At 34.8% G+C, this 13,934-nt stretch overlaps 1 protein-coding gene across 1 annotated transcript in view; it reads right to left on the bottom strand.

The window, feature by feature from the left end:
* The window catches only part of LOC127411815 (DNA primase large subunit-like), a 94,978-nt gene extending 86,070 nt beyond the window's left edge, over positions 1 to 8,908 (bottom strand). The window contains exons 1-7 of the mRNA XM_051647614.1: positions 8,849 to 8,908; positions 8,343 to 8,494; positions 8,053 to 8,165; positions 7,716 to 7,810; positions 3,522 to 3,642; positions 2,679 to 2,774; positions 1,533 to 1,670 (exon numbers count right to left, since the gene is read on the bottom strand). Coding sequence (XP_051503574.1) covers positions 1,533 to 1,670; positions 2,679 to 2,774; positions 3,522 to 3,642; positions 7,716 to 7,810; positions 8,053 to 8,165; positions 8,343 to 8,487 — 708 coding nt within the window. The 5' untranslated portion in view covers positions 8,488 to 8,494; positions 8,849 to 8,908. The remainder of the gene's footprint in view (positions 1 to 1,532; positions 1,671 to 2,678; positions 2,775 to 3,521; positions 3,643 to 7,715; positions 7,811 to 8,052; positions 8,166 to 8,342; positions 8,495 to 8,848) is intronic.
* Positions 8,909 to 13,934: the final 5,026 nt, after the last annotated feature.

Here is a 13,934-nt window from a genome sequence, read left to right as displayed (position 1 = left end):
ATTTTCAAGGCTTTGGATATCTTTTTATATCCTTTTCCATCTTTATAAAGTTCCATTACCTTGTTACGTAGGTCTTTTGACAGTTCTTTTCTGCTCCCCATGGCTCAGTATCTAGCCTGCTCAGTGCATCCACGTGAGAGCTAACAAACTCATTGACTATTTATACACAGGCACTAATTGCAATTTAAAAAGCCACAGGTGTGGGAAATTAACCTTTAATTGCCATTTAACCCTGTGTATGTCACCTTGTGTGTCTGTAATAAGGCCAAACATTCAAGGGTATGTAAACTTTTGATCAGGGCCATTTGGGTGATTTCTGTTATCATTATGATTTAAAAAGGAGCCAAAAAACTATGTGATCATAAATGGCTTCATATGATCACTATCCTTAAATAAAAGGATGCATGATCAGTCATATTTTCAAAATCAATGCCAATATTTCACAATTTCTGCCAGGATATGCAAAATTTTGAGCACAACTGTGTGTGTGTATATATATATATATATATATATATATATAAAGGACATATATTGATATATTTCTCACCCACACCTATCATATCCACACTCACAAATATGGATTTAACCACTGGAATCATATGGATTATTTTATGCTGCCTTAATGTGATTTTTTTTAAGCTTCAAAGCTTTGTTCACCATTCACTTGCATTGTATGGACATAAAGAGCTAAGATATTCTTCTAAAAATCTTCATTTGTGTTCTTCAGAACAAAGAAATTCATACACATCTGGGATGGCATGAGGGTGGGTATACTGTATGATAATTTTAGGGTGAACTATTCCTTTAACACCCAATATTAACCTCATTCAAGTAAAATTATAAAATGCTTACTGCATCTATCATGCTTCCAAAATGCATCTAGTGATCACTTGTGATCTGATTTTGTAGAGGGGAAGGTCTCTGATTTAATGACTACATATATCACAGGCTAATGTGTGTCATTGCATATTGATGTCAGCTGTTTAGGTATAAAACACTGAATTCTTTTGCATGTATATGTATGCACTTTTCCAAAAAAAATTATTTTAAAGCTGTAATAAGCCGGATAAGTTAAAACAGAAAGCATTAGTTTTTAGCCACTAAAAAGGTGTATATGTCCCTGACCATCTCCGAATGTAGTTTGCAAACACCTGTATTTATCAAAAGTGATTGGATTCCAAAGATGTTAATTCAAGGTGTGATACCAGTTTACACTGAAAAATGCTCAATATCAAATACATACATCATTGATTTAAAATTACAAAAGTACTTTTACTATAAAATGCGTGCTTATTTTGTTAATTGTCCTGGAAAATTAAACAAAAAGGAAAAGATCTGCCAAAGCTGCCTGTACCCTCATGTTTTTTAAGACATGAATGAGATTAAATCTAGTTAAACTGAAGATTTAAATGGGTTCAAATAAAAAAGTAATTAATCTATGCAACTAGGCAAATTCTCAAAATGCATGAGCAATCTTTATAACCTTTCAGAAACGGTCAATAACTCAGGACTCAAAATATCAAGTTACTTACGGCAAGTGCTTTGGACAGTCTTGTGCGGAAGTCATTAAGGACAATTGTGACAATCTCCTGGTGGGGAATATAGGCATTGCCAGCCAGCAAGTAAACTTTCCTGGACCGCACTAAATCAAGGGCATCCTGAAATGGGACCTTTGTCACAGAAAAATAAAAATCAGGACAAGTTTTAAAGTTGTCTATACCGTATTAATATAAGTATATTTGTTATGCTCAAACATAATTACAACATTTTGGAGCTTACGCCTAATAAAATGTAAAAAAATAAAATAAAAATCAAAAAGGGAGGTTAATATATTTATATAAAATCACACACTAGTTCTAACAGATCCTATCGTACACCACTTCTTAGCATTGAACTATAAATGTATGCACTATAAACTTTTACTTGGTGCACAGTAAAATTAACTTTTGTGATTTGAAATGAATGTCTACCTTTCCATTTTGTATTTTACTCTTAAAAGGAATATTCCAGGCTCAATACAAGCTAAATTGACAGCATGTGTGGCATAATGTTGATTAACCACAAAAAATAAAAAAAAGCAAAAATCTGGGTTATAAGACAATCCTTAAACGTTAAAATAATCACCATTTTAAAATTATAACAACAAGACGTAAACAATATGCATGTTAACATGATTTTAGTGTGATAAAATCACTTACTAAATTTTTCTGTGACGTTATCACCAATTTTACAACTTTGTTGCCATGACAATGTTGTAAACAAACCCTAAATCAACTGTAAAAATGACGAGTTTTAACAGAATAACTAATGCAAGTGCTTTTATAAAATTATAAGCTTCACATTTCTGCCTTTAAACCCTCCAAAAATTGGCCCCATTCACTTCCATTGTAAGTGCCTCACTGCAACTCAGATTTTTGATTTTTTAAAGGAGAGACGAGTCGAAATTATTTTTTGTGGTAATCAACATTACGCCACAAATGCTGTCAAATTAGCTTAACTTGTATTGAACCCAGAATATTCCTTTAAAGCCTTGTAGAGGCCCCCAGAAAATGTCATGAAATAGTTTTTCAAAATTCTGTATCATTTTTTATAATAATAATAATTTCTTACATTTATATAGTGCTTTTCTAGGCACTCAAAGCGCTTATAATTAATATAATATGTCTGCATCAACTTACTTTGTAGAAATCATATTCTTCCACAGTGATTCCACTCAAACCATAGCTGGAGTTGATGAGCTTGTCTCTGATGCTTTTCTTTTCCTCTGCACTTACCTGTGAATTGGAAAGAAAAGAACACAGTTAAAATTTAGTTTCAAGTGAATAATAAATAATGAAGAGATAAAGCAGTGGCAACATTTGGCGAAAACAAATTTAAGTCATTACAATGTAAAAAGATGAAGACAAACAAAACATATAATTTAGTATTTCTTTAAGTGACTTAAAGGCATTAAGATTTATGTACATATACTGTAAGAGCAAGTAAATACAGGCGCTCAGGCACAGTTCTGAAAATGATAGAATTGTTCAAAGAGTGAAACTAGAAGATGATAAAACACCATTTTAACCTCCACTGGGCTCTGTACATTTCTGAAGTGTCAGATTCATGCAAGGGGAAATAATCAAATAGGGGGGAAAAAAAAATCAAGGCTTTGGCACTGAACATTTCCTTTGTTTTGTTTAAAAGACAGCAGACAAAGGATAGAAAGATTTTATAACAGCAGGATGAAGAACACTTTTTTTTAGTAATGCAATACTGCGCTTGGATCAATCCTATAATTAGACACTGGAGCAGCATCGCAAGAGTTTTGAATTTAACTAGGACAGAAGAGAACACCTGCAGATAACTATATAAATATATCACAATTCTGACAGTGACAATACTTTTATTTATGCAATACATAATGTGAGTTATGACAATTATTTCAGCTTTTTAGTTTTGTAATCTAGAATAATTAAATGTTTTCTGGTAACATCAAAAGTAATTGAGTTGAGAGGGTTTCAAAAGTGAAATGGCCTCACCGTCTCATACTTCAAATTATTTTTATGCAAAAAGTCAGTCTTGTGCTTTGAAGAAAGGCAGCTGAACCGGTATCTGAAAAGATCCATTTCCTGTTGGATAAACCAACGCCTGAGGTCCTCCCTAAAATGAAATGTGTATGGTTTAATTTCTACTTGACTAACACAACAAATAAGAGGAAAGAACTACTTCCAGGTTACTAGGTATTAAAAATCTGCACATTTCAAAGGAATATGACATGAGAGCAAAACCCTCCAAGTAATTGTAAGCCTAACTCTTCCACCTCAAAGCTTACATGTTGCATAAACACATACCTTATAATAAACAAGCTTCCGCAGCATCAAACACATTGAAATGGTATAGATTCATTGCTCAAGAACAAATCTTTGCAATTTCAGCAGATAATAGTCACTAATACATATTAATCTCACTGGTTTAATTTAGCCAAGCGCACACTACATGACTTGCAGTCGGCGCTGCTGCGCACACTACACGACAGATTGCAGACTGGGTGTATCAACTACACGACCATTCGTCCCTAACTGAGGCCCTGTGTCACAACACAAGTGCACAACTGAGAAACATCACCGTTAAACCTGGTCGTCTCTTTTGACCACTTGTGTTTGGATTTCGAGGGGAGAGTCTCCGATTTGATGAGGGCATACATCAATCATTATGTCTGTGTATTACTGAATGATAATAAAGCACAAAAAAGTAAAAGGCGAGAAAGCTGTAAAAACCGGCGTGCAGTTTCTCTTTATTATTCACAAACATGACATTTAAAGCAAAATTCTGAATTATTTTTAGGGTTGGGAACCGAGAATCGGTTCTTGTTCAGAACCGGTTCCATTCTTTAAAAAAATATCGGAGTCTTATGATCTTTATGACTACATGAAATTTTCCGCCAATGCGGATGGAACACCGTACTGAAATACTCTGAAAGTGTTTTCAGCAGCGCATTTCTGCAGCAGCGCTGCCCTCTACTGAATGTACAGCGTGAACACACACAGCTCTTCCAATGTATTTTGATTTGTCTTATGAACTGGCTCTTCTGAATCTACAGTGCAAAACATACAGTGCTTCAGTTATAGTCTGGTATAGAAGTAATCTTATACTGGTAAGTTATGAATGTCCAACTCGAAATTAAATGAGAACTGTTGAAGTCTCACAAACCTGAAGTAAAACATTAGACTAGACAAGTCTAAACTGTCTCTGGAACTGTTACTGTAATGTCATGTTACTTTAGACCTGTGAGACTTTAATCAAGCAGTGCAGTTACTGACAGGTTCATACAAAAATGTGTAATTAAAGATACATGAGTTATAAATTAATTAATTATGTCATCACATTTCTTGTTTGTTTAGATTTGTTTATTTAAAATAGAGTTAGAATCTATTATTGGATTGTATTTATGTCTCTTAAAATTCTGCAAACACACCTTTAACAAGAATCGTATTAAATTTATTTCTCATTTGTTATATCTGCTCTGTAGCAAAGGGTAGTCAATAGTACAATAAGAACTGCATGTCTCATTTCCAAATAAAAAAGTATTCATTACTGGAATCGTTAAAGAGGAATCAGAACCAGAATCATTAAATTCCTTATGCTTCCAATCCCTAGTTTTTTTAGTGCAGTATCTGTAACTGAGCTTCTGGTGTGCAAGCTGCTCATATCAGTGTCCCTGAATGTTGATATCAGACACACTGAAGAATTTTGTGAAGTTATTGTGCACGTTTACGCATTTGCTATTTAAAAATTTCCAGTTTCCAGAGTTATTTCCCTTTAAAACCGCACTTTATCAGCAAAGAAACGGCTGTTACAGCTGTCTTTAATCATGTTTCAAACAGACCGCCAAAAATGCATCTTAAAATTACAATTGCGTAATTCATTCACACACTCACGCAGTTTATTCTTTAATGTCAACAAACATGAAAGAACGGCTGGCGCTCGTTTTTGCGCTTATTTTCAAAGGGAAAAAAAAGAAAAACCACTTCAAATAATAAAAACAGCAGCTAGGGATATGTAGGTGAAGTTTTATTATATTTTCTAATTATTTTTTGTCTCCTGCTTCCCAATACCTTGCTCTTCTCTTGCACTCTCTCTATATATAATTGGCTGCGGCTCATTGTCTGTCTCTCGCTCGTCGGGACGGTGTGCACACCTGACGACATCTAGATATCAAGCTGGTTTGAAATCTGTCTTAGCATCTGCGACTTGTCAGGGCTTGTCGCAGGAGTGCGCACCCTATAAGACAGTTGGTCGTGAGATCGAAGGGTGCTTTTAATTCCTATTGTAAGGCTGGCACCAGAATGTCTACAACCAAAAGGCGCCATTTCCGGTAAAAGTCAAAGAACTCTGCGAGAATCAACGTCATAGAACTCTCTCACAAAAGCTGAAATCTACACCTGAATATCACCACAGTGTGATAAATTGCAAATCACCTTGCTGCCCCCCCTTCTCTCCCCCCCTTCTCCCCTTCATCAGCTCTGGACCAACACAAAAGACACAAGATTTATATGTAAAAATATAACAAATATCATGAAAACAAAGAATGCAACTGTATGTGTTTGATATCATTTAAGAGGTCTCTGTGTGACTGGTATAGTGGTCTCTTTCCCATGTTGATAAAACTAATGGTAACAAAGTTATAAGGTCTTTGCCAAATACTACATAATTCTGGAGGTGTCTCCCCCTCCTTGACCTACAATTGAAATTATCTCCTGTACGTTAACAAGGTTAAACCCCAGGAAGTCAAGAACCCATTCACCCCCAAATCCTCATTGTACAAAGGATAATACCATTTGGTACACAATGTTTATTCTGTCTAGATATTTAAGGAAAGTTGGCATGAAGCTCTGGGAATCTGTAAGCAGATCTCCCATGCTGTACCGCGGCATGTAGTTTTGTCAGGTATGTTTCTTTGACTTGTCTTTTATTTTTAGTAATGCTTGTTTATTCTGATCATGTGAAATTGGCTTTGATTTGAATTTCTGCAACAGTGTTTTATATCCTACCTGACAAATAAATTGTTATTATTTGATTTATTCTGAATTCCTCTGAAATCATTACTGGAGCTTTAATATAGGAGGAAGCCATTTAAAGACTCTTAGTTTGAATTTAAACCACTCAGGACAACCAGGTAGGACAACCACCTAGGACAGCCGGGTAGGATTTGAATTTCAATAGACTAGGGTAGACCATACTGGAGATTTAATATAGGAGAAACCACTCAGGACAACCGGGTAGGAGAAAGCCATTTAAAGACTCTCAGTCACTGCTCACCGCCCGTCTTAGCAAGTTGTATGTAGGTGACTAAGCGGCAATATTGTCTGGTTATGAGAAAAGTCAAACCAGACGATATTAGTTAACCCTACAACCGCTGACTAAGAACGGAACTGGCTATCCATTTTCGGGAGGTTTACGTAATTTAATAACGGCCGGCGTAAGTCTCCAAAGATCAAAAGGACAATGAATAGAAGAGGATTTAGAGTAATCAATAACCTAAAAATGTTAAATTAAAAGAATGATCAGAAATTAATTAGAGCTTAAATATAAATTAGAGGTCAACTTAAAATTGGAGTCAGATTAATATAAAATTGGAGTCAGATAAAATGAATAGATAATCAAATGTGTGAATTAACAATAATTGCTTTACTTCAGCGCTCAGAAAAGACAGAACAACGCAGTGACCTTCAAGGGCAATTTATTGAAGTTCCATTCCGGAACGGATAGAAAATTATATCTTCTTTTTTTACACTATTATTGTGCATCCTCGTTCCTCACTCCTCCATCCTCAAGCCTGTGACCTGGAATACCTGAAAGTCCATCATCATGAAGGACATATCAATTCTCTAAATGCACGCGAGGATTGAGGACGGAGGAAGCATCCCGAGGAATGTGAAGAGGGAGAAGAATTTATACAAGCGGGACATTCCAATTTACAAATACATCTTGCTTTGATTCCTCCGTGCTCGTTTCCTTTCCTTGCATCCTTTCTTCGTTTCCTAAGAGGGATGAAGAAAGGAAGCAAGGAAAGGAAACAAGAATTTACAATTTCAGAAATGAAAAGACCACTGAGACTTCTTATCACAGAAAAGTCACAAACTCAAAACATAAAAGGAGACAAGCTTGAGTCGTGTAGAGTACACTAGGCTTTAGTCTGTATGACTCTATACTGAATTGCACATAATACTTACGTCTGGCAGTATGCCAAGCGTAGAATAAAATGGGAGATATGATCTTTTCTTCGTTTCTCATATTCAGATGGCCCTCCTTGAACCTTGCGTTCACCCTAGGTAATAAGGACAGATTGTTGGAGGGGGGGGAGTACACTCATACATATCAAACTAACAAAACTTTACAAAGAATTTATTCAAATTTGCTGATTATCCATTCAAAGCCATTGCATCTCAACTCAATTGAAACATGTCATGAAGTAATTATGGAATTGATAACTTTACGTTTTCTCAACCCTGTGATATTATCCATCACTGACCATATAAGTTTTAGTGTATAGAAAGAGTATTTTCTCACTAATTCCATTCTGTATGGGAAGTACAGACTGGAAAATTCCGCATCCAATTTCCTGGTGTATTGCTCAGAATTTTTCACATAGCTCACTCCAATGTTTTCCACAGTCTTGAGCACTGGGAAAAGCACACAGTTATTACAAATAGAGAACATTAAAACAACAGTCACATAAGCTCTTACATTTGCCAAGCAGCATATGTTATGGATTCAACATCCTTGTTGGAAATGGAATAACATTCCTATCATCTAAATACATTTTAGGGTTCAGATTTTATACATTTTTTTCCACTTACATTTCAACCTCTCCACTGCAAAAGTTTCAAATTCACTGAGAGAGATGTTCTCCAGGGGAGGCTGTCCATAGAACTGAAGACAGTGATCATACAGATCATTCTGAGAGCTGCCTATCAGCTTCTTTCTTCTGCCTAAAAACTGCATTGTAAATCTATTTTTTTTTTTTAAAAAAACAGAGTTCGAACAGTGAGTTCACGAAAACCCTTGCAATATGTGGCAACTCGTAAAATCTTCTTGATCCAATACAAATCAAATCTTTAATAACCCTATTGTGAGTATTATGAGATAGCGTGCTTAGCGATCTACTTTATACACACACTCAGAGAGAGACTACAGGAGAACTAGCATGACAGTTCATAAACTGTACTATTAATTCCTATACTTGAATCGTGCTGGGTTAACCAATGCTCGCAGCGCACCGAACGAGATGCTTTCTGTCACGAGTTAAAGTCCTACTTAGAGTGCGTCCACTACATGTTAATTACAACGAAATATAAAAACTCACATCTCAAAACACTTGTTGTCTGTCTCTTTACGGAGGCTAAATCCCGCCAAGAGACTGACGTTCCACACAAAGCGCGGGTATATGACGTCACTCCCAAAATGCACCAATCATGTTCTGAAAGGGGTGTGCCTTTCTGTATTATCAGCTTCTTGTGTATTGTTTATGAAACTGTAACCTTATTTTGTGATTTGTGCGTCATAGATCTTTCCAACAGAAACAATTTGTCGACTGTATTGGGTATAGCCTACTGTATGAATGTAGGCTATCATGGAAATACTTTAGGAGCTTGATCATCACTGTTTTCAAACACATTTTTTGACTGAACAAGTTCGTTAAGTGTTAAAAAAGTCAAAGTGAATATTTAAAAACTGCTTGCATAATAACTATTTGGGAGAAGAAAAAAAAACGTTTTAGATGCAGTTAAATGTAGTGTTGGTTAAGTTACTTAAAATTTGTAATCCACTACAAATGACTCTTTATTTCTCTAAAATTGTAATCAGATTACTTATCTTATTACTTAGTTGAAAGAATAATCACTTTACTAATTACTTTACTTTTAAGTTACTTTCTAAAACACTTTTCCGCTCAAATTCTAAATAATGTCTATATTTCTTTCTTGTTTACTGTTACCTCACATTTCTCCTTCACAATGACTTGTCATCACAGGGCCATAATTCATGTATTTTACATAGAAAATATATTAGAAACATGATTAACCCTATAATGTACTTAAAAGTCTTTTACTGAAAATATAGTCCTTCATCACAAGAATACAGTTCATTTTGCATCATAATCTTTTTCTAAGAAAGAAAACAATGTAGAGATCTGTGTACTTCCTCTTCAACACACACACACACCACTCTTAACATGTGACTCACCCAGGCCAGCTGACTTTATCTATCTTTATTATGCCTTATTTGAGCAGATCTTTTACTGAGAGAACTGGCTGTGTTCTTATCTCTCAAACAGAACGGCTCAAACCCTTCTTCCTGGCAGTGGTCCATCTAAATGGACAGAGGAGGACTTTTAAGAGCAATAGTTTATCTTTAAGCAGTTTTACACCTTTAGAGCGGTAACAGAACTTTAAATATTTTTAAACTTTATCCCTCTGATGCATGAATAATTAAATTAGAATGTAACATTGTAAAACACTGTAGAATGTAAAAATGAAAAATGTGTCATTTTTTATTTTTGTCTAATATAAATGATATATTTTGAAAGAGTTACACATTTGTCCACTGAAATAAATGTTAAGGGTCAATAATCATTGGTGAGATACTTGGTGCATCATCCCTTTTGTGAGCCATTTTGAATTTATGTTGTCAAAATTCAAATCCTAACAACAATCCTAAAGAGTTATGAACTCGCTGTATCAACTTTTCCTTTTGCTATAAGAAGTTGTACTACTCTGTAACATATCTAACATATTTTTATATATCGGAGTAAGGGTAAAAAATCACTCAGTTAGATGTATGCATCACACCCTGAACTGTTAAAAATTACTTTTACAATTTTTGTCCACTGCAGTTTAAGTAATGGATCAGAGGCTTAAAGTACCTTCTGCTTCTTGCAAATTGCTTGATGGCATGCAGCAACCCAAGATGTTCAGTGGGGGTGTAGTTTTTGGCTTACACTGCCCTCCATTGGCTGTCCAGTAGTAGTGTTTCTTTCCTTTAATTGTCTTCCTTTGGAAATAAGCTTAACACAAATATGATCAGTAAAAGTTATCTTGATGTAGCATTATGTTGGGGTTATACAGATAGGAATTACATGGGAATGTTGCCACTGTTTGAATAAATGTGTTGTTGTAATGCCATTGAGAGCTTGTTCATTAAAAGCCATTAGACAATGTTGATTTACATCAATAATCAGCAGCATATCCAGAGCTTCTGCTGGTCAGAATTCTAAATCTGACAAATAGACACGGACGTTTAACATAAACTGGAGCAGGGCAGGGCCTCTATATTAAACTAAACATCATATGAAGTACACCCAATGTCAAGAACACCCAAACATAGATTTTGTTTTCATGGGGACCAAGATATCACCTTTTATAAAGTAATGTTCTGCAAAGACAGCAAGTGCATAAGTAAATGTAAACATGTATTCCACTCTCTGTGTTCCTTTAGAAAAAAAGTTGAAGCTGTGCATTTTTTTTTTTTTTGTTGTCTTTTTGTTTTGTTTTGCTTTCCTTTGTTTTGCTTTGTTTTGTGTATTGCGGTTTTTTTTTTTTTTTTAAACAAACACTTTTATAAACAGCTATAAATTGCAAAGTAGGCCAAATGAAAAGATCCTTCACAGAATTGTTCAATACACTGTAGTATTTCCCATGAACAATCACATAATAAAGGTTGTATGTTGGCTAATTGAACTTTGTTAAATTTCCTATTTTAAATCCACTGACTAAGGAAGTCACAGTTCTGTCACACAAAATAACAAAAGCTTTGATTCTGACAAACACCAGTCAAACAGAAAGGTGACTGTCTTAAGCTCTTCCCACAACTATCTCATGAAGATTTCTTCAGATTTTCTTTTTTTTTTTTTTTAAGGGGGTTTTCTTGGCTATGATTCATCATTTCTGCAGCCCTGCAGTGTGAATCATGGCCAGAGCATGAATCATTTTGCCAGGAAAAGAGCTTTCTGTAGAGACTCCTTTCACTAAGTGGTAAGGGGGACACAGCCTTTGTTCATCCTAGGAAATTATGTCAAGGGGAAGCCTAATTGTTCACCACTAGTACACAGACCTCACAGGATAGGGAGTAAATCAGATTGAGGAAAATGGGGAACAACAGAGTGGGGCATGGTAGTCTGAACAGCTGTAGGGAATGATAAAATGAAACCATGGTAACTGTCAGAGGTAGTTTGATCGATCAACAAAAGTAGTCTTGACCCTGCCCATCTGGAAGCCTTAAGACTCCAAATGTATGAGCACATGGTGGGCGCTCACAAGACCTGAAACTCCTGACACCTAGGTTTTGAGAGGTGATGTTTCCCAATCTTCGTTTCATATCATGCAGCAAGACCAAGTTATATATTTATTTGTCTTCTGTTGGTCAGGGCATGACATAATACTACTAACTAAAAATTAAGGCAAAATTGCTTTTAACCAACTTGTTCCAAGGTCATTTTAGCAGAAATGTGAATTCAGTTCATTTCAAATTCAAGTGTGTGTCCTAGCAGAACTAAAGGTGGAGCTCATAACATGAACTATGAACATGTTCCACTAAGTTGACACCAGCAACAAATACATTTTGTCTTCATTTTGAACAGTATTGCTATTGTTTTATCATTTAAAATCCTAACAAATCTCTTTTTGTGAAATGTGTTATGCTTGAGAAGTGGGCTTGTGATACAGTATCTTGCTTTGAAATAAATGCCACATGGTTTGTTTTATTATCTAATACATTAACATTCATACATTTTTGCATGGCTTAAGAGTCCAAATACTTTTGGGGCCAATGCACATCAGCAAACTACAACCAGTCATTAAACTTTTAAACTATTTGGGAAATAGTCTTAAAACTCTATTTAAATGGTAAATAAAATAATAGAAAAATAATCTATGCAGTTGACCCATATTTAAAATAATTTGAACCTTCACCGATCTCTTTCCCTATAAAGCAGAAATCATGAGTGGTATCAAGTATGGAATTGCATACCAATCATTTGTTTGCCATTCTCAAATTCATATTGCTGCCATTAAAGATGTAAGACAGATTCACGCTTATTGAAGTAAAAACAGCTCTCCATTGCAAAAACTTGGATTGTACTCATGTTTAAAAAGGTTGCAAAAGTGGAATTTAACTGGTAACACGTGACACTTTGTATTAGATCAGACATGCCCTTTTAACAGTAAAAGTGAAGTGGAAATTTGAAAACAAAGGCTGAGGAAGAAAACGAAAGGTCATAGTCTGAGCTGAGTGGCACAAGCAGGTAGATACATTTCAAAGTGCACATAAAAGAGGAAATGTGGTCAGAGCATTGTCCCAGCTTCATGCAGGTCACAACCGATTATTCCTTTGCATCACAGCTTGTTAACATTTATAGTACATGCATTTCTTTGTCCTGCTCAGAACTGCAATATGAGCTGGTGTGACAGCAGTAGTGTTCTAAGGTATATTTTAAAGAACAAACTTGTCCCTTAAATGTAATATATAGCCACTCTTTTTGTTTCAAGTAAACATATACTGTACAGTACATTCTGTGGTTACTGATTATGTACGGTATTCCTGAAATATGACTTTAGTGTGACTTCCAAAAGCAGGGTTGGGGAGTAACGGAATACATATAATGGGAATACGTATTTAAAATACAAAATATTAATAACTGTATTCCACTACAGTTACAATTTAAATCATTGGTAATTAGAATACAGTTACATTCAAAAAGTATTTTGATTACTGAAGAGATTACTTTGTATTTTATTGTCATTTGTTTCATTTAATATTTAGTCCTTTCAGATGGAAAACATTTATACATATAAATGATGCGATCCAAAGTGCATTTGAACAGAGCTGAAACACTTTCTTATGATGTGTTACATTCATACGAGCAGACAGAGAAGTAAGTTTGAAGTAAGTTTGGAGCAGAAGAAATAGAAATAATCCTTGTGTAAATTGTCAGCTTTACGCTAAGCTAAAATGCTATTTCTAGCCATTTTACATGCACATGTTACCAGGTATGAACATATTTTTTTATCAAGAAAATTCACGTTGGATCATAATTTCTTTTTTTCTTGTAAGACATTTGATATCAAGGCAAAAATCATATTCTTGATAATAATTTTTTTTGATAATATTTTTCCCTGTAAAAATATCTAAAAATCTTTAAAACAAGATCAATTAGATTTATCTTGTTTTAGAAACAACACTGCATAAGATATTTAGGTTTTTCAGAGAATGTATTTTTAACATGTGTATTTTGTCTTACTGTACTGGCAGAGTTTTATAGTCAAAACAAGTGAAAAAATCTACCAGTGCTGAAGAAGAAATCCAAAGTATTTAGAATATGTTACTGACCTTGAGTAATCTAATGGAATATGTTACAAATGACATTTTACAGAATGTATTCTGTAATCTGTAGTGGA

Source organism: Myxocyprinus asiaticus, chromosome 21 (genome assembly GCF_019703515.2).
Source record: "Myxocyprinus asiaticus isolate MX2 ecotype Aquarium Trade chromosome 21, UBuf_Myxa_2, whole genome shotgun sequence".
In the NCBI taxonomy this organism is placed as follows: domain Eukaryota; kingdom Metazoa; phylum Chordata; class Actinopteri; order Cypriniformes; family Catostomidae; genus Myxocyprinus; species Myxocyprinus asiaticus.
The sequence above is the reverse complement of the archived record's forward strand: the minus strand, read 5'-3'. Positions and strand labels throughout refer to the sequence as shown.